The sequence below is a fragment of the Sapajus apella genome, unplaced genomic scaffold (genome assembly GCF_009761245.1).
Source record: "Sapajus apella isolate SASKATOON/1434 unplaced genomic scaffold, GSC_monkey_1.0 scaffold2, whole genome shotgun sequence".
In the NCBI taxonomy this organism is placed as follows: Eukaryota; Metazoa; Chordata; class Mammalia; order Primates; family Cebidae; genus Sapajus; species Sapajus apella.
In genome coordinates this window covers 53745728-53769379 of record NW_022436942.1, presented here as the reverse complement: position 1 = coordinate 53769379, position 23652 = coordinate 53745728, and the positions used below count along the sequence as shown (strand labels likewise).

At 41.8% G+C, this 23652-nt stretch overlaps 2 protein-coding genes across 2 annotated transcripts in view; one reads left to right on the top strand and one right to left on the bottom strand.

Moving 5' to 3' along the window:
* The window catches only part of FGD6 (FYVE, RhoGEF and PH domain containing 6), a 135882-nt gene that overhangs the window by 33966 nt on the left and 78264 nt on the right, over window positions 1–23652 (top strand). Inside the window, exon 3 of the mRNA XM_032298222.1 lies at window positions 11432–11576. Coding sequence (XP_032154113.1) covers window positions 11432–11576 — 145 coding nt within the window. The remainder of the gene's footprint in view (window positions 1–11431; window positions 11577–23652) is intronic.
* Window positions 8886–9445, bottom strand: LOC116564869 (ubiquitin-conjugating enzyme E2 N-like). The gene has a single exon (XM_032298275.1). It carries the CDS (start codon window positions 9443–9445, stop codon window positions 8987–8989), a length of 459 nt encoding a protein of 152 aa, XP_032154166.1. The 3' UTR covers window positions 8886–8986.

Here is a 23652-nt window from a genome sequence, read left to right as displayed (position 1 = left end):
CGGAGTTTCGCTCTTGTTACCCAGGCTGGAGTGCAATGGCACGATCTTGGCTCACCGCAACCTCCGCCTCCTGGGTTCAGGCAATCCTCCTGCCTCAGCCTCCTGAGTAGCTGGGATTACAGGCACGCGCCACCATGCCCAGCTAATTTTTTTTTGTATTTTTAGTAGAGACGGGGTTTCACCATGTTGACCAGGATGGTCTCGATCTCTTGACCTCGTGATCCACCCGCCTCGGCCTCCCAAAGTGCTGGGATTACAGGCGTGAGCCATCACGCCCGGCCTGACCTATTTTTTTTTTTAAGCCATCAACTGGCTAGCCTGTTCCTACTTATTATTTAGAGATTTAGGGTTAAGGTTCTCCCATATAAACCTCTGTTGGCAGTAGGAGAAAGCCATAATTTATATATCTTAGCAACCTAAGAAATGTTAAAAGAGGTTGTTGTTTTTTTTTTTTTTTTTTTTTTTGGAAATGGTAGTCCTGAAAATGCTTAGATAGACCTCCAAGTCTAGAGGTTGGGGGAGAAAGAAAAGAACAGAAGAAAATATCTTTAATCTCATCATCCTGGGAAGAAAATAAACTTTCCCTAAAGAGTTTATACACATATAAAAATATGTGTGTGGCCGGGCGCAGTGGCTCATGCCTGTAACCCCAGCACTTTGGGAGACTGAAGTGGGTGGATCACGAGGTCAGGAGTTCAAGACCAGCCTGACCAACATGGTGAAACCCTGTCTCTACTAAAAATACAAAAAAATTAGCTGGGTGTGGAGGTGTGTGCCTGTAATTCCAGCTACTCAGGAGGCTGAGGCAGGATAATTGCTTGATCCTGGGAGGTGGAGGTTGCAGTGAGCCGAGATTGCACCACTGTCCTCCAGCCTGGGCAACAGAGCGAGTCTGTGTGTATATATGTAAATACATATATGCTTTGAACCACCTTTTATAAAGCTTTTCAGACTCTGTGTCGGAGGGGTGGTCAAATTTAACAATTTTTTAAAATGTGCTGAAGGGCAAATAATAAAATCTCTCATCCAGGAATGGTGGCTCATATCTAGCACTTTGGGAAGATGAGGCAGGCAGATCACTTGAGCCCAGGAGTTTGAGACCAGCCTGGGCAACATGGCAAAACCCCATCTCTACAAAAGAAGAAAAACAAAAATTAGCCAGGTATGGTGGCATGCACTTGTAGTCCCAAGTCCCTTAGGCTTGGGAGCCTAAGGTGGGAGGATCATTGAGTCTGGGAGATGGAAGTTACAGTGAGCTGTGATTACACCACCGCACTCCAACCTGGGTGTGCACTGCAGCCTGGGTGACAGAGCAAGACCCTGTCTCAAAAAAAAGAAAGAAAAAAATAAGTCTTACTTTCAGGACTTTAGTCTTAAGATAACTTAATTTAACCCTGACATAATTTAGCCCCAGAGATAACTGTATTTCAACTGTATTTATTGGTTTCTTCTGAATGTTTTCTGGGACAGCCTGGTGTGTGCCAGCATGTTTGTGTGTGTGTGTGTGTCACACACTTTTTATATGTGTTTGTATATATGTATTCTTATTTTTGCTTCTGTATACAAATAGGAGCACACTGTGTTCCTTGATTTCTTTTTAACCTAACAATATTTCCTGGAGAGTGATCTATGCCATTGTACATACATCTACCTCTTTTTTTTTTTTTTTTTTTTTCTTGAGATGGGGTCTCACTCTGTCGCCCAGACTGGAGTGCAAGCAGCACAATCCCAGTTCACAGCAGCCTCAACCTCCTGGGTTCAAGTGATCCTCTTACCTCAGCCTCCCAAGTAGCTGGGACCACGGATGGTGTGTGTGCCACAATGCTTGCCTAATTTTTTAATTTTTAGTAGAGACAGAGTTTTACCATGGTGTCCAGGCTGGTCTTGAACTCCTGCATGCAAGCCTACCTGCCTTGGCCTCCCAAAGTGCTGGGATTTACAGGCATGAGCCACTTTGCCCGGCCTACGTCATTTTTTAAATAGCTGTTTAGTTTTAAATCCAGGGATTAAGAAAAAATAAATTAAATAACTGTTTAGTAATTCATTGTATGCATGTAACCCCAATTTATTTAACCCGTCTTTTATTAGTGGCTATTGAAGGAAGGTCCCTTTAAAACTGCTTCTTTATGTTAAATCTTAATGACTTTAAAACCAATTACATATAAAAGTTACAAGTGTATAGGTAGGTACTCTTCTGTTTTAAGGAATTTTGCATTCTTTTTTTTGAGACAGAGTCTCACTCTGTCGCCCAGGCTGGATTGCAGTGGTGCAATCTTGGCTCATTGCATCCTTCACCTCCCAGGTTCTCGCAATTCTCCTGCCTCAGCTTCCCCAGTAGCTGGAACTACAGATGCACGCTGCCATGCCCGGCTAATTTTTTTGTATTTTAGTAGAGATAGGGTTTCACCATGTTGCCCAGGCTGGTCTCGAACTGCTGAGCTCAGGCAGTCCCCCTGCCCCAGCCTCCCAAAGTGCTGGGATTAAAGGCGTGAACCACCGTGCTGGGCCTGTTTGTTTTTTAAACCATTTTCAGAGTTGTCTTGTGAGGACTGTATTTTATTTTATTTTATTTATTTTTTTTTTTTGAGGACTGTATTTTAAATAGAAGCCTCAAGGTACTGATTCTGATTTTGGTCTTATTTATTTATTTATTTATTTATTTTTGAGACAGGCAGCAATCCTCCTGCCTCAGCCTCCCTAAGTGCTGAGATTACAGACGTGAGTCACCACCCCTGGCCCTGATTATGTGTTTAGTCAGTAGCGTAAAATTCTAAGAATCCTAATAATTCCTGGGGGAAGGTGATAGTAATGGTATTTGCAAAGATGGAGGTTGCTTCTGGAAAATGAAGCAGGCCTGTTTTTAAAAAATATCCATCATTTGAAGGCTCTTATTTTACCCTACCAGAGTCACCCAGAACCAATTTTAAACAGTTTCTGGTTTATATTTCAGGGAAGCTGGATATTTTTGTGTGATTTCTTTGAAACCATAGAACCTCCGTAGCTTGCTAGTTTGAAAGGCTCAGTTGTTAAAACCTCTAAAACTTAAGAATGAAAACAATAAAACACTGATCGTGTACATTTTATAAGTTTCTTCATTTATTCATTTTTTTTCTCTTTCTTCCTTTAAGTATCAAACTCCTGTTGTACTATTCCTTTAAGTATTTTAGCTATTTTATTTATGTTAATTTTGTGAATATCAAAAGAGTTTAACTCAAAAAGTTTATATCCTACATATATACAATATAGGACTTTTAAAACTGAAATCGAGATAATAAAATCATGAGTTTTTAAATTAAAATTTGTCCTAACCTTTAATCAAGCAACCTCTTGAAAGAAGATTAAAAATTAATATATTTGAGCTGGGCACAGTGACTCATATCTGTAATTCCAGCATTTTGGGAGGCCGAGGTGGGCAGTTCACTTGAGGTCAGGAGTTTGAGACCAGCCTGACTATAGAGAAACCCTGTCTCTACTAAAAATGCAAAATTAGCTGGGCATGGTGGTACATGCCTGTAATCCCAGCTACTCGGGAAGCTGAGGCAGGCGAATCGCTTGAACTCAGGAGGTGGAGGTTGTGATGAGTCAAGATTGTATCATTGCACTCCAAACTGGGCAACAAAAGCGAAACTCCGTTTCAAAAAAAAAAAAAAAAAAATTAATATATTTGATATCTTTATGATGCAAGGACATAAAAAACTTGATACATGTCCTTTTTCAGGGGGAAAGATTTCTGCCATTATACTTCAATAAGAATCAGCATCCATAGCCTTACATATTACTGAAGCATTGATGTTTCTTTTTTGTGAAAGCAGTTAATAATGGAGAAAGACCTACCAGATAATCCGGTTTACCTGCTTTACCTTCCAGCACTTAGGAGTCACACTGGTTGAACTTGATATTTGTTCAGTCCTGTTACCTGGCTCTGCACATACTTAAAATAATTGTGCACAAACTTGTGTTTGGAAAACCTAAAACATGACGTGAATACATGACGCTTGCTTTAATGGAGGATGCAGATGGCTAAGTGTGCCTATTTCACAAGTTGTGGCAGGTTTCTAAACTTTCAGGGGTAGATCTCAAGAACGTCACCTGAGTGGCCGGGTGCGGTGGCTTACGCCTGTAATCCCAGCACTTTGAGAGGCTGAGGCGGGTAGATCACCTGAAGTCAGGAGTTTAAGACCAGTCTGGTCAACATGGTGAAACCCCGTCTCTACAGAAAAAAAAAAAAAAAAGAACATCACCAGAGTAAGGGATGGAGAAAATTCTAGAAGCACTGTGTAATTGAAAAGACTTGAAAAGAAGAGTAAGAAAGATTTTTAAAAATAGTTCTTTTGGACACAATGGCTCATGCTGTCATTCTAGCACTTGGCGTGGCCAAGGCAGGAGGTTCACTTGAGGCTAAGAGTTCAAAAACAGCCCGGGCAACATAGGGAGACCTTGTCTCAGTAAATAAATAAATAAATAGGGGTTTTTTTCCATTGATTTGATTAATGGTTTTACTGTGACACTGGAATCTGCAGTGTTATAAGGGGACTGAAGTAACAAGGGGGAAACGTTTCCTGGTAAAACAAAACAAAAATAATTTTCTGGTGAAAATTGTGAACCAATTTTATAGTTAGTGTGTTATAATAACTATTAAATAACTTACTTAAAATTTATTTTGCTGGCCAGGCATGGTGGCTCACGCCTGTAATTCCAGCACTTTGGGAAGCTGAGGCAGGTGGATCATCTGAGGTCAGGAGTTCGAGACCAGCCTGGCCAACATGGTGAAACCATCTCTACTAAAAATACAAAAATCAGCCGGGCATGGTGGTACATGCCTGTAATTCCAGCTGCTTGGGAGGCTGAGGCCGGAGAATCACTTGAACCCAGGAGGCGGAGGTTGCAGTGAGCAGAAATTGCACCACTACATTCCAGCCTGAGCGACGAGTGAAACTCCATCTCAAAAAAACCAAAATTTATGTTGCTAATTTTTCCATGTAATGTTCATTCTTCAAGCCCACAATGGTAGTTTTTTCCCTCTCATTCCGGGGTAAATGTGAAATGCGCCAGAGGAAACACATAATCACCAAATTACAATGAGACAGCATTTGAAAAAAAATTATCACAACATCCTGAGGACAAGCAGGTTCTGTTCAGTTTGGGCCAGGAGTAGAAAGAAGAGGAAGAGAAATATCACAGACGTTGAGATTTACATGTGGTGACTTGGAAATGAGAAAGAAACTTCTGAAGGTGAGGGAATTGGAAAGAACTTCTTTCTTCAACCTTGGGAAGAATTACATGAAACGTTCCTTGGTTAAGGAGCTCAGAATAAAATCACAGGCAAGAGAAGAAAAAAATAACTGGAATTTTGTCAACAACAGAGAAGACTCAGTGTTTTGAAGCCATTCTTCAGTTAACGGGGCTTCTCCTTTCCTTCTGTCGGCCATCCTATCCCTTATTCCTTCTCCTTGCTAGAAATTTTAGTTTAGCGGGGGCTTACAAGGATGCTTTTGTGGCAAACTCTGGCAATTGCTATGCTGGCTCAACATTGTATAGGTTTTCTGTTCCTAAAAACTCTTAGAGGAGATAGATTAAGTATTTTTATTTGTTTATTTATTTATTTACTTTTTGTGACAGAGTTTCACTCTTGTTGCCCAGGCTGGAGTGCAATGGCGCAATCTTGGCTCACCGCAATCTCCGTCTCCTGGGTTCAAACGATTCTCCTGCCTCAGCCTCCCAAGTAGCTGGGATTACAGGCATGTGCCACCATGCCGGCTAATTTTTTATTTTTAGTAGAGATGGGGTTTCTCCATGTTGGTCGGGCTGGTCTCAAACTCCCGACCTCAGGTGATCCGCTCGCCTCGGCCTCCCAAAGTGCTGGGATTACAGGTGTGAGCCACCGGGCCTGGCCAGATTTAGTATTTAAAAAAAGATAATTCCACTGAGTGTGGTGGCTCACACCTGTAATCCCAGCACTTTGGGAGGCTGAAACAGGCAGATCACCTGAGGCCGGGAGTTCGAGACCAGCCCGGCCAACATGGGGAAACCCCATCTCTACTAAAAATACAAAAATTAGCCGGGCTTGGTGGTGCGTGCCTGTAGTCCCAGCTATGTGGGAGGCTGAGATGGGAGAATCACTTGAACTAGGGAAGTGGAAGTTGCAGTGAGCTGAGATGACGCCATTGCACTCCAGCCTGGCGACAGAGCAAGACTCCATCTCAAAAAACAATAATAAAAAAGATAATTCCTTCTAAAAGAGAAGGACTTCTCTTTAGATGTGACTTCTTACCTGAAAGAAAAATTTGATACACTTCCAGTGCAGGATGTGCTGTAAATACAGAGAAACTAGCATATAGAAAAAAGTAACTTTTAAAAAGTGATGGCATGCTGTAGTCTTCACTTCAAATGTATAGATGTCAGAATGTGGAATTGAAGGAACAGTTACCCACCAGTAGGAATTTATGTCTGCCTTTACTTGTTTGTCTTAATTCCAGTGCACTGGAAACAAACTGATTTTCTAGAAACTGTGGCTCCTGGCCGGGCGCGGTGGCTCAAGCCTGTAATCCCAGCACTTTGGGAGGCCGAGGCGGGCGGATCACGAGGTCAAGAGATCGAGACCATCCTGGTCAACACGGTGAAACCCCGTCTCTACTAAAAATACAAAAAATTAGCTGGGCATGGTGGTGCGTGCCTGTAATCCCAGCTACTCAGGAAGCTGAGGCAGGAGAATTGCCTGAACCCAGGAGGCAGAGGTTGCGGTGAGCCGAGATTGCGCCATTGCACTCCAGCCTGGGTAACGAGAGCGAAACTCCGTCCCAAAAAAAAAAAAAAAAAAAAAAACTGTGGCTCCTTTTAGAAGCAAATCTGACTTATGGTGCCTGGGGAGGTAGAGCCCACTCTTTGCTCTGGTTGCTGTTGCAGCCTGCTTTTCTTTTCCTTCAGATATCAAATTATGAACTAACTAGGCAGGAAGACGTGGAGGAAGCCCTATGTCCTGTTCCTTTACCCCGCAAAGCAGACAGTGTTAGGATGTTATCATTCGGACAGTGGGAAGGAAATAAATAGAAGAACTCCAAACTATACAATTGGCATCACTAAGGAATTCTTGTTTCATTATCAGAAATCTAAAATTGGCTGCACGTGATGGCTCACGCCTATAATCCCAGCACTTTGGGGAGTCTGAGGTGGGAGGATCTCTTGAGCCCAGGAGTTTGAGATCAGCCTGGGCAACATAGCAAGACCCTTCTCTATTTTTTCAAAAAAATAAAAATAGAAATCTAAAATTATCTAGGTAGATTCAAAGGGTGCCTACAATTGTGTGGGAAAATAGTGTAATCATTTTAGAAATGAACATGTAAAATGTGGATCCTAGGTTTTGCTGCTAAACCCATTTTCTTTCCTTTAAAATCTGCTCTCATAATAATACTTGTTTCAGTTCATGTCACCCTCGTTCTGCTGGTGACTGGGATTTGACACCTTGACATCTTCCATAAGTTTTTCTTCCTCGCCCCTTTACCCTAAGTCCTGATGATTTTTCCTTTTTTCTTTCTTTTCTTTTCTTTCTTTTTTTTAAGACAGTCTCACTCTGTTACCCAGGCTTGAGTGCAATGACATGGTCTTGGCTCACTGCGACTTCCACCTCCCTGGTTCAAGTAATTCTCCTGACTCAGCCTCCTGAGTACTGCAACCTCTGCCTACCAGGTTCAAGTGATTCTCCTGCCTTAGTCTCCCTAGTAGTTGGGATTACAGGCTCACACCACCACACCCAGCTGAATTTTATATTTTTAGTACAGACAGGGTTTTGCTCTGTTGGCCAGGCTTGTCTTGAACTCCTGAGTTCAAGTCATCTACCTACCTTGGCCTTCCAAAGTGCTGGGATTTACAGGTGTTGAGACACCCCACCAGCCCTGAGTTTTCTTCCTCTTACATCCATCCCTTTTTCTCAATTCGATGTAGCTAATTTAATGTAGCCACCTGTACCATTGAAATTCAAACCTGTTGCTTTCTGCTATCATTTTCATTTATTCGGTGGAAAACTCTTGAGGGCCCATTGTGTCTCTGGCTCTATGCTGGGGATTCAGCTAGAAAACACAATTTCAATTTCCTCGTCTTTGGAAATTTAGATTTTAATGAGGGAAACAAGACTACCACCAAGTACAGTGTAGTGAGCTGGATTCATAAGAGACACCAAAATCTCTCCTTGTTTCATGGCAATGTGTTTGATCCATGTAGTTTTAATATTTAAAGCTTCTTTTTCTTGTCTTCAAATATTCACTTTTGTGCTTTAATCCCTCTTCTATCGTGAATGGATGTGGCAATAAATAGTTCCTATGTTCTTTTATTTTACTAAAACATAAGATTTACAGACATTTCCAGACAAGCCATACACAATGGTCACACACTTTTTTTGAAGTGGGTAATCTACACTTGACAGCAAAGTCACAGTATTATTAGTGAGAGCTGTGATGTTTAATGTTCCCATTTTGGTTCAAACAATCAAGCTTGTCCATCTACAGCATCTAAATAAGGTTAGACTTGGCTAGAGAGCATATTCTAAATAACTGGTTAGCTGCTTTTAGCCAGTGATGCAATTAGATCACCATAAAAGGGGGAAAAGGAGCCCATAAAATTAAAACTAACTCCCTCCTCAAAAAAAATAAAGAAAAACACCCACACCCCTGCAGCTAACCTGACAACTACCTTCATTCACAGTGCTTTATACCTAAACAAGGATGGGGGAAATGAGTAAAAGCAGGGAGGGGCCGCTGCTTTTAAACCTTTCACAACAATCCAGATGATACTTCTAGCCTCTGCTCATGCTTTACCACGGTGAATCTGGACAAGACATAGATTTGCCAGTGTGCATTTAATCACCAAAGGACTGAGGATATCTGTACTTTTTTGTTCGATAATGTTTCTAAGACTGTGTCCATTAAATGCAAACAAAAAGGAAGAAGTCTTGGCAGAACAGGAGAAGTGATGCACACTTGATGATCGGATCAGTTTAAATATTATTCATGGCATATAGCCTAGTCCATGCTCTAGCTGTTTCTGTGGCTTGGGCTGCATTGGTCTTCCACTGCTCCACTACATCATTTACTAATGGATCATCTGGATTAGCAGCACTTAACAAGGCCTGGATCGATAACAGAACTATGCGGATCTGCAGTGCTGGGGACCCCTTATCTTTCAGAATATCCAAACATATTCTTCCCAACTTATCTACGTTAGGATGATAAATTTTGGTCATGAAACGTACTTTAGGGGCTGCCATTGGGTGTTCTTCTGGAAGAAATAGTTCAAGTTTAAAAGTCCCTCCCTTAGAGGGGGAATCCTGAGGGCCAGCAATGACCACATGAAAATAACGAGTGTTGCTCTCATCTGGTTCTGCTTTGATGCCAGGAACTAGTTCTGCCAGCAAACACTGGGTTTCCTTGATGATCCTTTGGGGCAGCCCAGCCATTTTTCAGAACCCAAGTTCAGCCTCTGGTCTCGTTTCCCTACTGTGTTCTTAATAATAGCCTTCCAGATGATGTTGACCAAGAAACACCTTTCAGCTCTCTCTCCTGATAAAAAAAAAATCTAATTTCTTCACAGGTGCACAGCCCTATTACTAACTATCTGAATCTATTTAGGATCTAAAATAGTACCCAGATGTGCTGGTTCAAAAAGCCTTTTAGAGCAGAGTTTTTCACACATAAACTGGGATTTTTGTTGCACCACGGATCCTGAACCAGTGGGTTGGTTGGGGCCTGAGCGTGTTTATTTCTGAGGAGCTTCCAGGTGATGTTGCTACCACTTGGAAATTGAACATGTGTTGTGTTAACAGGGTTTTAGAAGATGTAAAGAGATAAGGAATTAAGATAAAAAGAAGTGGGGTACATTTTCTTCTAGCTATATGGGTATAGATCCTGTAGTCTGTCTATCCTGTTAACTCTCATTTGCTCTTGTTAATCTCAGTCAACAATTAACTACCCATCGGAGTTGGCTCTTATCCCTGCACCCAGAGACAGTGAATCCTGCCAGTGATCTAACCAGAAAGTGTCTACCCTCTATCCACCCCTTAGCCCCGGGGAGTGAGTCTCCTGCATGTCTTGGGGAGCTATGATGAGGTGTGCACTCACCTAACGAGGCTGTGATATGACTCCCAGAGGCCCCTGGCCACTGAGTAATGGGAAACCCTGTCTTGGCAATGAGAGGTGTTCCTTTTGGCACTCTGCCTCCAGCCAACTGGTTTGTGTAACAGTTGGGCTCCAGGAATGGCTTCTGAGGCAAGTCTGTATCCTACTGTGTGTATTCAGGAACTGGCAGAAAATTTATCTTTAGCTTTTAAGATTCCTGTTAGAGATTCTCGTAACTTGGTTGAGCGAACTGCCTGTGACCTGCTGAAAGAGCCTGCCAGAGTGGAATGCAACTGTCTCCTTATTCTGCTTGAGTGTTTTTCCTGGTGATTGTCTGTGGATCTTTTACTGGCTCCACCCATGCACTTCTATTCTGCAGATATTATTGTAGACTGAAGACAGAAAAGCAGTTGCCACAGGCAATTGGCTGTTGAGTCTTTACAGCCAATACTAGAAGGAATTCTTTTCATCTCTTCCTAGGGAACTTTCCTATGGAATTCCCCCTACAGATTGGATTGCAACAATGTCTTTTAGATTCATGAGATCTATGTTAAAACAAACAGAGGAACCTTGATGATATCAGGCTGGTGAGGAGGAGTTGGTAAATGGCCTGGTTCTGTGGTTTTCCAAGTTCAGCCTGTATCAGAATCACCTGGAAAGCATTAAACCTGCTTGCTTGTTACTTGCTAGGACTTGTGCCCCAGGTAGTTGTAATTGTTGGGCAAATTGCTGGGTCCTGTGTTCCTTGTAGTTCTTATTAAGCGGATCTTGAGCATAGTCTAAGAATTTGTAACATTTCCTCTTCCTCCCCATCTCCTGTGAACAGAACAGTGATAACCAGAGAGCAGTCTACGTGTTCACAATTGTACCTGCACTATTGATTGTAGTCACCATCATTATCCCCTAGTCCTTATAGATTTGTTACTCGTTTTTTTATTATTGTTTTAAACACCAAGGTCCAAGGAAACAGCAACTCTTCTGGTATACCTATGCAGCCCTTTATCCAGCCCACTTTCTGTAAGGCTTCTTAGTTTATTCTAGGAGTAGAGACCTGATCTTCTATGGGAGGGATATATAAAGGCATAGGATGGGAGCAACTGGGAAACTAACTTCTCACCCACGTTCTTATTAAAAATTCAAAAAACCAATTTGAGTTTATGGCAACTGAGACAGGGTAAAGGAAGGAAAAGTTGGCTGATCTGGGTCTTTTCGTTCCTCTAAATCCCTTAGCTATACCTTGTTTGCATTATGAAGATAAGATGTTGATTTGTTTTGCTAGCACTCCTTATTATTGAAGGTGACTAATACCTGCTTTCTATTGAATGCAGTTCAGGAGCATCACAGGAGGAACAAAATGATCTTGGTGTTGGTGACCTTCCCTCTGATGAGGAGGAAGTCATCAACAGTTCTGATGAAGATGACGTCAGCTCTGAGTCAAGTAAAGGAGAGCCTGACCCACTGGAAGATAAACAGGTATATTTTGGTATTTGATTGCTTCCATTTTGTATGTGTTGACTGCTCCCTATGCTTGGGAATGATATTTGTCCTCATGATAGGCACATAAACCCTTGTGAGTTTTCCTGAAATGTATTAAACACTTACCAAATTTAAATTTAATTCCTGCTGTAATGTGGCACCTAAAATATTCTTAGGTTTCCAAGTGTATATTACCTAGAGATTACTTAGTGCTTTTTGAGAAATTATTATTATTGTTTTGAGACAGAGTCTTGCTCTGTTGCCCAGGCTGGAGTACAATGGCGTGATCTCAACTCACTGCAGTCTTCGCCTCCTGGGTTCAAGCCATCCTCCTGCCTCAGTATCCTAAGTAGCTTGCATTACAGACACCTGCCACCATACCTGGCTAATTTTTGTGTTTTTAGTAGAGACAGGGTTTCACTATGTTGGCCAGGCTGGTCTCAAACACCTTTCCTCAAGTGATCCACCTGCGTCAGCCTCCCAAAGTGCTGGGATTACAGGTGTGAGCCATGGGGCCCAGCAAAGAAATTCTTTTTCCTAATGTCTACTGATTTTCTTTTTGATAACAAAACCCCTCTTGGGATTGTTCCCTGTACTGCTGAAATAAAGGAATTGTGTGTATTTTACACTCAAATCTTTTTGAAAAAGAATAAAGATGGCTGATCATAGTACATCATCATTTGCTTTGAAATAATCCAGTGTGTGTATGTGGTTGTGGGGAGCACAGCATACATAAAGGTTGGCCATGTGTTCATAGTTGTTTAAGATGTGTGATGAGGGGGTTCATTATAATGTCACTTTAGTTTGCATGAATATATTTATTTCATTTGAAACCACATTTTAAAAGACGTTGTTAAAGGGAAAAAGTTAGCCGGGTGCAGCGGCTCACACCTGTAATCCCAGCACTTTGGGAGTCTGAGGTGGGCAGATCATGAGGTCAAGAGTTCGAGACCAGTCTGCCCAACGTAGTGAAACCCCATCCCTACTAAAAATACAAAAAATTAGCTGAGTGTGGTGGTACATGCCTGTAATCCCAGCCACTCGGGAGGCCAAGGCAGGAGAATCACATGAACCTGGGAGGTGGAGGTTGCAGTGAGCCGAGATCACTATTGCACTCCAGCTGGGGTGACAGTGCAAGACTCTGTCTCAAAAAAATAAAAAATAAAATTAAAATAAAGGGAAAAAGTTAGTACATCAACAGTATCCCCAGGAATGTTACAGCAAGATGGAATTTGAAAAGATCCACACAGCATAGCAATCCGTTATCCTTCCTGTTTAATATTTTTGCTCTGTTTAGATTTATTTTCAGCCTTAAATGAATGGCACAAGTTCAGCAGTCTGAATTTAAGTCCCAGATCCACCAGCTATGATCTGGGCAACTTTGGGCCAAGTATTTATCCTTTTGAGGCTAAAGGGTACCGTATTCTAGATTTTAAAAAAGAATAGCACTCATAGAATTATGAGGATTAAATAATTTGATACATGGAAAGCCTTAGAATACTTATCAGTGCATAATAGCTCAGTGATCATTTATTTATAACTAGCAAGACTTCATTTCTGTGCTGTACAGTATTAAATCATTGTGTTGGGAGTAACCACTAGAAATTACTTAAGCTAGTGAATTTGTAAAACTACTAAGACAGATGAGTGTCTCTGTTCTTAAAGACCCACAACACTCAACCAGTTTTGGGTTTTACTTTGACTATCAAGTAATTCCTTTTGTGCCTTACTGGTGTCTGTCTTGCTTTAATTTGAAAGCCCATTTTCCATGTTGCAACTTCATGGACATAGATTCTGCAAATATTTATAGAATTCCGAGTATGTGCCAGGTACCGCTGGTATTTACTAGAAATAAGCAGTACTCAGATTCCAAGCTTCTATGTAGCCCATGTTCTAACAGGATAAGAGGGACCTACATGCATAATCATAATCAGGAAGAACTTCAGAGTGTTACAAGCTATGAAGAGAACAAATCAGAGTGATGTGCTACAAAGCCAGGAGGCTACCTTGGGGAAAACCCTCTTAGGAAGTGATATTTGACTGGGATTTAAATGACTGGAAAGAACCAATGCCTGTGAAAAATTTGAGGAAAAGCATTGAAATTGTCTTGTTAAGGGTCATAATTAAATCAGTCTTGACTGTCTTTGGAAAGCTGCTCCAAGTGTTTGCTTTTCCTGGCAGATACTCTTTTCTATTGTTTTGGTCTAGTTGTTTCTTTTGCGTGAACCTTTTCCAGTTTCTTTCCATACTACTTGGAGCACTGACCAAAATTGATTTACAAATTCTATCAGGATCTCACTGATACATCATATAAAGGAAGGATTAATCTTTAGCCTGGCAATGTTACATCTCTTTCCAACACATCCTGTGATAACACTGCCTGGTTGACTCATTCATTTTGTGGTCAGTGGAGACTCCCAGGGTTCCTTCCTCTGCGTTTGTGCCTGCCTTTCCATTCCTTTCCTGTATTTATATTATTGTTTTATGTTATTAGTTGTGCTACATTGCAGTAGCCCTGTTAAATATTTATCTTTTTTAAAAAATATAGGACTGTTTCTTTAATCATGGACATTGTTTTTAGTGAAACAGAGTACATTTATTTTTTTTCATCATCTCAAGCATTTATGGAGCCTATATGTAACTGTGTTACAGACATTCCCATTATACTCTTAGTTATTTTTAAATGTACAATAAATTATTGACTGTAACAATAACTCTGTTGTGCTATCAAATACTAGATCTTATTCTATCTAACTGTGTTTTTGTACCCATTAAATATCCCCAGTACCCTCCACCCCCAATCGTGGACATTTAAGGTTTTTTTTTTTTTTTTTTTTTGGAGACGGAGTGTCGCTCTTGTTGCCCAGGCTGGAGTGCAATGGCGCGATCTCAGCTCACCGCAACCTCCGCCTCCTGGGTTCAGGCAATTCTCCTGCCTCAGCCTCCTGAGTAGCTGGGATTACAGGCATGCGCCACCATGCCCAGCTGATTTTTTGTATTTTTAGTAGAGACGGGGTTTCACCATGTTGACCAGGATGGTCTCGATCTCTTGACCTCGTGATCCACCCGCCTTGGCCTCCCAAAGTGCTGGGATTACAGGCTTGAGCCACCGCGCCCGGCCCATTTAACGTTTTTTATCTGATGCCACTAGTACTAATAATTTCCCTCCTTTAGAATTCTCCGCCACTCTAATGAACTTTCTCTGTCTCTTCATCTGAGACAGCAATAACATTAATAGAATAGACTAACTTTCTCTTAAGTAATTTGTTTTCATAGTGGTAAGAACACTTTGGAGTCAGATTGCCTGGGTTCTCACCACTTACTAGCTCTGTGATCTTGAACAACATACTTAATTTTACTTGGTCTTAGTTTACCCATCTGTAAAAAGAGGAGAAAAAAAGTAGACACTTGACCTTGTTTTCTAAGATTGTTATGATGATTAAATGATTATACACTGTTTAGAACAGGGCTTGGCACATAGTGAATGCTTAATAGGTTTTTAGCTATTATTGACTTTTTAAAATTTTTATTTTATTTATTTATTTATTTTTGAGACTGAGTTTCTGTCTTGTCTCCCAGGCTGGAGGGCAGTGGCACGATCTCGACTCACCACAACCTCTGCTTCCCAGGTTCAAGTGATTTTCCTGCCTCAGCCTCCCTAGTAGCTGGGATTACAGGCATGTGCCACCAGGCCCAGCTAATTTTGTATTTTTAGTAGATACAAGGTTTCTCCATGTTGGTCAGGGCTGGTCTCGAACTCCTGACCTCAGGTGATCTGCCCACCTCAGCCCTGCAAAGTGCTGGAATTACAGGCATGAGCCACTGCGCCCTGCTGCCATTATTGATTTTTATGAAAATAAGCAAACAAAATCTTAAACATCTCAAATTAAGCTTTCTGTATTTCTACCAAGAAATATATTGTTTCTGGCTTGCCTTTTCTTATCTTTGATGAGTAAATATGAAACTTGTTTACATGTAAGATAGTATTTTGTTTTAATGGGGAAATTTGAAATTTGGCATCCTGAGACCTGTGTTTTAGTCTTAGCTTTGTCACTTGCTAGCTGTATGACCTTGGTTGAGTAGTTTTTTAATGTCAGTTTGTTTACACCAGTATCACTTCACAATTGATTTCAGGTGACTTTTAAAAACATGTGTAATACAAAAAATCAAAATGTTTATTTAAAGAAATCAGGGTGTCAACAAATAAATAGTGCTGGAGCCACTGGATATCCACCTGCAAGAGGATGACATTGGACCCCTTCCTTTCAACATACACAAAAACTAACTCAAAATAGATTATAGACCTAAATGTAAGAACTCAGGCCAGGTGTGGTGGTTGGGCTGAACATGATCACTTGAGGTCAGTAGTTCAAGACAAGCCTGGCCAACATGGTGAAACCCTGTCTCTACTAAAAATACAAAAATTAGCCAGGTGTGGTGCATGCCTGTAATCTCAGCTACTCAGGAGGCTTAGGCGCAGGAGAATCACTTGAACCTGGGATGCGGAGGTTTCAGTGGGCCAAGGTTGCACCACTGTACTCCAGCCTGGGCGACAGAGCGAGACTCCGTCTCAAAAAAAAAAAAAAAAACTCAAACAGTAAAAAGATAAATAACCCAGGCATAAGGATCTGAATAGACTGAAGAAGATATATAGTGGCCAATAAGCATGTAAAAAGGTGTTCAACATAAGCCATTAGGGAAATGCAAAGCAAAACTTCAGTGAGGCACTACTGCACAGCCACTAGGATGGCCATAATCAAGAAGATGTATAGTAACGAGTGCTGATCAGGATGTGGAGAAATGGGAGTCCTTATAGGATGTAAAATGGTGCAGCCACTTTGGAAAACAGTCTGGCAACCCTCAAAAGATTAAATATAGTGTTACCATGTGACCTAGCAATGCTGCTCTTAAGTATCTACCCAAGAGATATGAAAGCATACGTCCACACAAAAACTTGTAGAGAAATGTTCAAAGCAGCATTGTTCATAATAGTCAAAAAAGTAGAAAGGGCCAGGTGTGGTGGCTCATGCCTGTAATCCCAGAACCTCGGGAGGCCAAGGTGGGTGGATCATTTGAGGTCAGGAATTTGAGACCAACCTGGCCAACATTGTGAAACCCTGTCTATACTAAAAGTAAAAAAAATTAGCCAGGTGTGGTGGTGTACATCTGTAGTAATTCCAGCTGCTTGGGAAGCTGAAGCAGGAGAATTGCTTGAACTCAGGAGGCAGAGGTTGCAGCAAGCCAAGATCATGCCACTGTACTCCAGCCTGGCCGACAGAGTGAGACTCTGACTCAAAAAAAAAAAATAGAACCCAAATACGAATCAGATGATGAGTGGTTAAATTAAAAGTGATATATTCCTATAGTGGAATACTATTCAGCCGTAAAACAGGAACGAGGAGTGATGAGGAGTGACTAATAATGGGCATGGAGGTTTTGTTTTTGTTTTTATTTTTTAAAATTGTTTGTTTGTTTGTTTGTTTATTGATTGATTGATTGATTGAGATGGAGTCTCACTCTCTCACCCAGGCTGGAGTACAGTGGTACAATCATGGCTCACTGTAGCCTCAATCTCCGTGGCTCAAGTGATCTCCCACTTCTGCTTCCTTAGTAGTTGGGATTACAGGTATACACAACCATGCCTGGCTAATTTTTTTTTTTTTTTTTAAGACATGGTCTTGCCATGTTTCCAAGGCTGACATTCAGCTCCTGGCTTCAAGCAATCCCCCTGCCTTGGCCTCCCAAAGTTTTGGAATTATAGACATGGGTCACTGCTCCTGGCCTGAATTGTATACTTTAAAAGGGTAAAAACATATTTTGTGGTATATGAATTACAGCTCAACAAAGCTGTTATAAATCTTGCTGAAGGAAAAATAATAGTGCTAATGGAAGATTTGTACAGAGTAATGTATATCATATAGTCCTATTCATTACCTGAGGATGGGTCACAAGTTTGGCTTTCTAGCAACTCAGGAAAAGTCAGTGATATCAGGCTGGGTGTGGTGGCTCACGCCTATAATCCCAGCACTTTGGGAGGCCAAGGTGGGAGGATAGCTTGAGACCAGCCTGGCTAACATAATGAGACCTTATCTCTACAAAAAATAAACAATTTTAGCTGGGCGCAGTGGCTCATGCCTGTAATCCCAGCACTTTGGGAGGCTGAGGCGGGTGGATCACCTAAGGTCAAGAGTTTGACACCAGCCTGGCCAACATAGTGAAACCCTGTCTCTACTAAAAATACAAAAAATTAGCAGGAGAATCAAGTGATTCTCCTGCCTCAGCCTCCCAAGTAGCTGAGAATACAGGAGGCGCCTGTATTGTCAGCTACTTGGGAGGCTGAGGCAGGAGAATCGCTTGAACCCAGGAGGCAGAGGTTGCAGTGAGCTGAGATCACGCCACCGCACTCCAGCCTGGGCAACAAGAGCAAAATTCTGTCTCAAAAATAAAATTAAAATAAAATAACAAGATTAGCCAGGCGTGGTGGAGCAAGCCTTTAGTCCCAGCTACTTGGAAGGCTGAGGTGGGAGGATTGTTTGGGCCCAGGTAGTTGAGCTTACAGTGAGCCATGTTCATGCCACTGCACTCCAGCCTCAGCAACAGAGGAAGACCCTATCTTTAAAAAAAAAAAAAAAAAAAGAAAGAAAGAAAAAGCCTGGGTGCGGTAGCTCATGCCTATAATCAATCCCAGCACTTTGGGAGGCTGAGGCAAGTGGATCACCTGAGGTCAGGAGTTTGAGACCAGCCTGACCAACATGGAGAAACGCCATCTCTACTAAAAATTTGAAATTAGCCGGACATGCCTGTAATCCCAGCTACTTTGAAGGCTGAGGCAGGAGAATCATTTGAACCCAGGAGGCGGAGGTTGTGGCGAGCCAAGAGCCACGCCAGCCTGGATGACAATAGCAAAACTCCATCTCAAAAAAAAAAAAAAAAGAAAGAAAGAAAAAGAAAAAACAAGCCAGGTACAGTGGCTCATACCTGTAATCTCAGGACTTTGGGAGGCAGAGGCAGACAGATCTCTTGAGCCCAGGAGTTGAAGACCAACCTGGGCAACATGGCAAAACCCCATGTCTACAAAAAAACACACATATAAAATTAGCCAGGTGTGGTGGTTCTTGCCTGTACTCCCAGCTACTCAGGAGGCTAAGGTGGAAGAGTTGCCTGAACCTAGGAGGTGGAGGTTGTAGTGAGTGGAGATCACACCGCTGCACTCCAGCCTGGGCAACAGTGAGACCTCATCTCAGAAAAAAAAAATTGGCGTAGATCTGACATGGGTAGTGTTTTTCTTCATTTTCCATGAGGAAAAGGAGTTTTATACAAGTTAAGTAACTTTCCTTGGAAGCCCCCAAATTGGGGTTTTTAATCCAACCTGTCTTTACTAACAACTTGGTACAAGCACGGAAGCTGAATGATGTCAGTGGAACATGTTGGGGTGAAGTAACTAGCCATGCTAATCTCTCCTGTCCCCTTTTCTAAATTTTTACTTTTATATTTTTGGTCTTTCCTTTCAGGGCTTAAATGTTTGTTAAAAACGTAAGATGTATTTATTCTGCTTCTTTATGGTTAGAATTTTCACCCTCTTCACCTTTCTTATATGTTGACTTCCTTGGTTTTTAAAAAAATCTTCTTTGTAAAGTAGCTCATATGATATATACTCTCATAAAGAATGGGTGAAAACATAAGAGAGCATTGTTAAGATATTAATCAGGCTGGGCGTAGTGGCTCATGCCTGTAATCCCAGCACTTTGGGAGGCCAAGGCAGGCAGATCACCTGAGGTTGGGAGTTCGAGACCAGCCTGACCAACATGGAGAAACACCATCTCTACTAAAAAAATACAAATTTAGCCGAGCATAGTGGTGCTTGCCTGTAATCCCAGCTACTTGGGAGTCTGAGGCAGGAGAATCACTTGAACCTGGGAGGTGGAGGTTGTGGTGGGCCGAGATCATGACACTGCACTCCAGCCTGGGCAGCAAGAGGGAAACTCCATCTTGGAAAACAAACAAAAAAACCCAAAAAACTTTAGATATTAATCGTGGTGTCACCTCATTTTTGAAATAACTTAATGATAGATGTTTCTCAGGCAAGTCTGGATGTTAACATTTTTTGGTTTTTTTTAGAACTCTACAGTAGGATGGAAGAGGCCTTTTAATAATTCTATTAAAAAGCAATGGATAGGCCAGGCACAGTGGGTCCTACCTGTAATCCCAGCACTTTGGGAGGCTGAGATGAGTGGATCATTTGAGGTCAGGAGTTCGAGACCAGCCTGGCCAACATGGTGAAACCTCATCTCTATTAAAAATACAAAAATTAGCCAGGTGCAGTGACATGTGCCTGTAGTCCCAGCTACTCAGGAGGCTGAGGCAGGAGAATTGCTTGAACCCGGAGGCGGAGGTTGCAGTGAGCCAAATCCCTGCCACTGCACTCCAGCGTGGGCGGTTGATCAAGACTCTGTCTCAAAAAAAAAAAAAAAGTAATGGATAAATTTCACTGAATGTCACTTGCATTGAACAAATATGAAATAATGAGAGCACAATTAAGAATTTAAAAAGCTGGGCTGGTATCAAGAGATAGAAACATAACACTAGATTTCAGATCAAAGGTTCTGTTTTAGAATTTGTTTGACTTGTTTTATGACCTTGACAAAGTAATTTCATTTGTTTATGGCTCATGTTTCAACTTCCACAGCAGTGTACTTTTGGGAGATGCTGTTATTTAACAGGGAACTGCTTTGAAATGCAATATAATTTAAGTGAGGATTTTCTTTAGCTGAAAATTTGAGATGCCATGGGGTGTGTGTTTTTCTATCGTTGTTTGACTTGGGTCAGAATCAGTCATTGTTCTTACAAGTTGGAGATAATATAGAGCTTTATATATATATTTTTAATTTATATTTGACTTTCTGTCTACTTTGAAAATGATTGTAATTCATTGACTTATTTTTAATAATTTTTATACCTCTTTATTTAGTTCTGTAGCTATCCTGGTTTAGAAGGTAATGTGGACAATGGAATATATAGACTCCTAGAACCTTAGAATTGGAAAAGACCTTAATCATCTAGTCCAACCTTCTACTCTTATGTGATGAAAGCTTTTAGTTCACTTTAGTTTGCATTTTCATGTTATGCAGCACATCTTCAAAAGCAACGTGCTCTGTCATAGATTCTGAGAAGGTGGCAGCCACCCTTGTACACATTTGCTTATTCATGAATATTAATTGCACAGTGGACCAAGCAGCGTGCTATGTGCAGAAAGGTACAGGGTGAATTAGATCAGAGACTAGAGGGAATTCAGACATTTCAGCAAATAAACACAGTCTCCTGGGTTAAGTCCTATAAACATTACATGAACAAGAAAGTTATCCTGTCCTTTCATAGTGGGAGGGAAAGAATATCAAGGCAGCCTTCATTTAAAAAAGTTGGAGTATTGTCTTAAAGGATGATTGGAATATGAGAGGCAGAACTCTTCAGGGAGGAGAAGTGATGGCGAAAGAAGTCAAGGCAGAAGGAAAGGTATATGCGCAGAGGGACACACAGAAGGGCAGAGCACGACTGGAGTTGCAGCGTGGTGGGGTAGAGAGTACACAGAGTGGAGGAGTTGAGAGGAGGCTGGTGAAGGTGAGTGGACACATTGTGAAAGGCCTGATACACTTGGCAAAGGAAACTTGGATCTTCTTTACCCATCTGTGATAGGGAGCTGCTAACATTTAGCCTGAGAACTAACCTGATTGTATTTGCATTTTAGAAATATTCTAGTGGCAGTGTCCAAAAGGGTTTGCAGTGGGGTAAACACAGAACCAAGCAGACCTCTTAGTTGCTCTAATAGTGAAGGCAAGATGTGAGGAGGCAACATCAAAGGAGAGGAGAGCATCATTTAAGCTTTTAAGAAATCTTCAGGACACGTTGGCAGGACTTGACTCAGTGGTAATAATGAAAGGTGACTGTAGAGACGAAAAGGAAGAGTCCAGGTTTCTGGTATTGATGGGTTGATATCTGCAGTAGCTAGTATGGGAGTAGTTGATGGACTGATGGACTGTATTTAAACAGTGATTCGGAGTCATCAAATGCTTTATTCTTTATGAAGCCTTTCCTGATTGACATACCTCTGCCTGATTATGGTCTTTCTCTCCTTCAAGGTGGCACCACTTTTCATGGTTGTGCTTATATATAGTTATTTGTATGTTTGGTTTGTTTCCCTTGTTCACTTCTTGAAGGCTGGGCTCGCTCTTCCCTCCCTTCCTCCCTCCCTCCCTCCTCTTCCTCCCTTCCTTCCTCCCCTCCCTTCCTCCCTTCCTCCCTTCCTTCCTTCCTTTTCTTTCCTTCCTTCTTTCCTTCCCTCCCTCCCTCCCTTCCTTTCTTCCTTTTCTTTATTTACTTTCTTTCTTTCCCTCCCTCCGTCCCTCCGTTCCTTCCTTCTTTTTAGATAAGAGTTTCACTCTGTTACCCAGGCTGGAAAGTACAGTGGCATGATCTTCACTGCAACTTCTGCCTCTCGGATTAAATGATTCTCATGACTTAGCCTCCCAAGTACCTGGGATTACATGTGTGTGCCACCACGCCGGGCTAATTTTTATATTTTCAGGAGAGATAGGGTTTCACCATGTTGGCCAGGCTGGTCTTTAATTCCTGGTCTCAAGTGATCCGCCTGTCTCAGCCTCCCAAAGTGCTGGGATTACAGGTGTGAGCCACCACACTGGGCCGAGGGGGCTGCTATTATTTATCATAGTTCCCTGCAGTCTTGAACTGCTGGGCTCATGTGATCCTCCCACCTCAGCCTCTCAAGTGATTAAGGAACTACAGGCACGTGCCACCATGCCTGGCTATTTTTGGTTGTTGTTGTTGTATTTTTGAGGTCTTGCTATGTTGCCCATGCTGGCCTTGAATTCCTGGCATCAAGTGATCCTCCTGCCTCCCAAAATGCTAGGTGGGATTACAGGTGTGAGCCGTGGTGCCCTGTGTAATTCCCTCTTCTAATACCTACTTTTAGTGCTCCATTTGAGACCTACACAATCAGAATTTCTAAGACAGTACCTGGGAATCTGAAATTTAAGACCTGCCTGGTGATTCTAATGATCACTAATGTTTTCAAATTTATATGTAGAGCAATGAATGGGCTGACAGTAGAACTGTTTTACTAATTTGCTATCAAATTATGAAAAGGCAGTTATTGACTTCAGATTTTAAAATGAAGGAGTACTGACTTCTTCCTCTTGAAAATGATCTCAGAATAACAAGGAGAATATAAATTCTGTGCTCAATGACATTAGCACACAGCAGAAAACCCTGTCAACTTAATGGTAAAAAAATGAGGCGAACTTAACGTAAGTAGAGTTTATTTGGTCCAAATTTGAGGACTACAAGCCTGGAGCATAGATTCAAGATTCTTGTTAGCAGTAGTTACAGGTGGGGGTTTTGTCTTGTTTTGTTTTGTTTTGTTTTGTTTTGTTTTTGAGACAAGAGTCTTGCTCTGTTGCCCAGGCTGGAGTGCAATGACGCAATCTCGGCTCACTGCAACCTCTGCCTCCTGGATTCTAGTGAGTTCTCCTGCCTCAGCCTCCCCAGTAACTGGTATTACAGGCACTTGCTACCACGCCCAGCTAATTTTTGTATTTTTAGTGGAGACCGGGTTTTATCATGTTGACCAGGCTGGTCTCAAAATTCCTGAACTTAAGTGATCAATCCGCCTTGTCCTTCCAAAGTACTGGGATTACAGCTGTGAGCCACCTGGCCCAGCCACAAGTGGGTTTTTTGGTTTTTGTTTTTGAGGTGGAGTTTCACTCTGTCACCCAGGCTGGAGTGCAGTGGTACAATCTTGGCTCACTGCAACCTCCGTCTCCTGGGTTCAGGCAATTCTCCTGTGTCAGCCTCCTGAGTAGCTAGGATTACAGGTGTGGGCCACCATGCCCAGCTAATTTTTGTATTTTGGGTAGAGACGAGTTTTGGGTAGAGACCATGTTGATCAGGCTGGTCTTGAACCCCTGACCTCAAGTTATCCGCCGATCTTGGCCAAAAGTGCTGAGATTACAGGTGTGAGCCACCATGCCTGGCCACAAGTGGGTTTTTTTGTGTTTTTGCT

Bases quoted from the DNA above. Each gene is read 5' to 3' on its own strand.
- LOC116564869 (XM_032298275.1), bottom strand. From the start codon at position 9,445: ATGGCTGGGCTGCCCCAAAGGATCATCAAGGAAACCCAGTGTTTGCTG.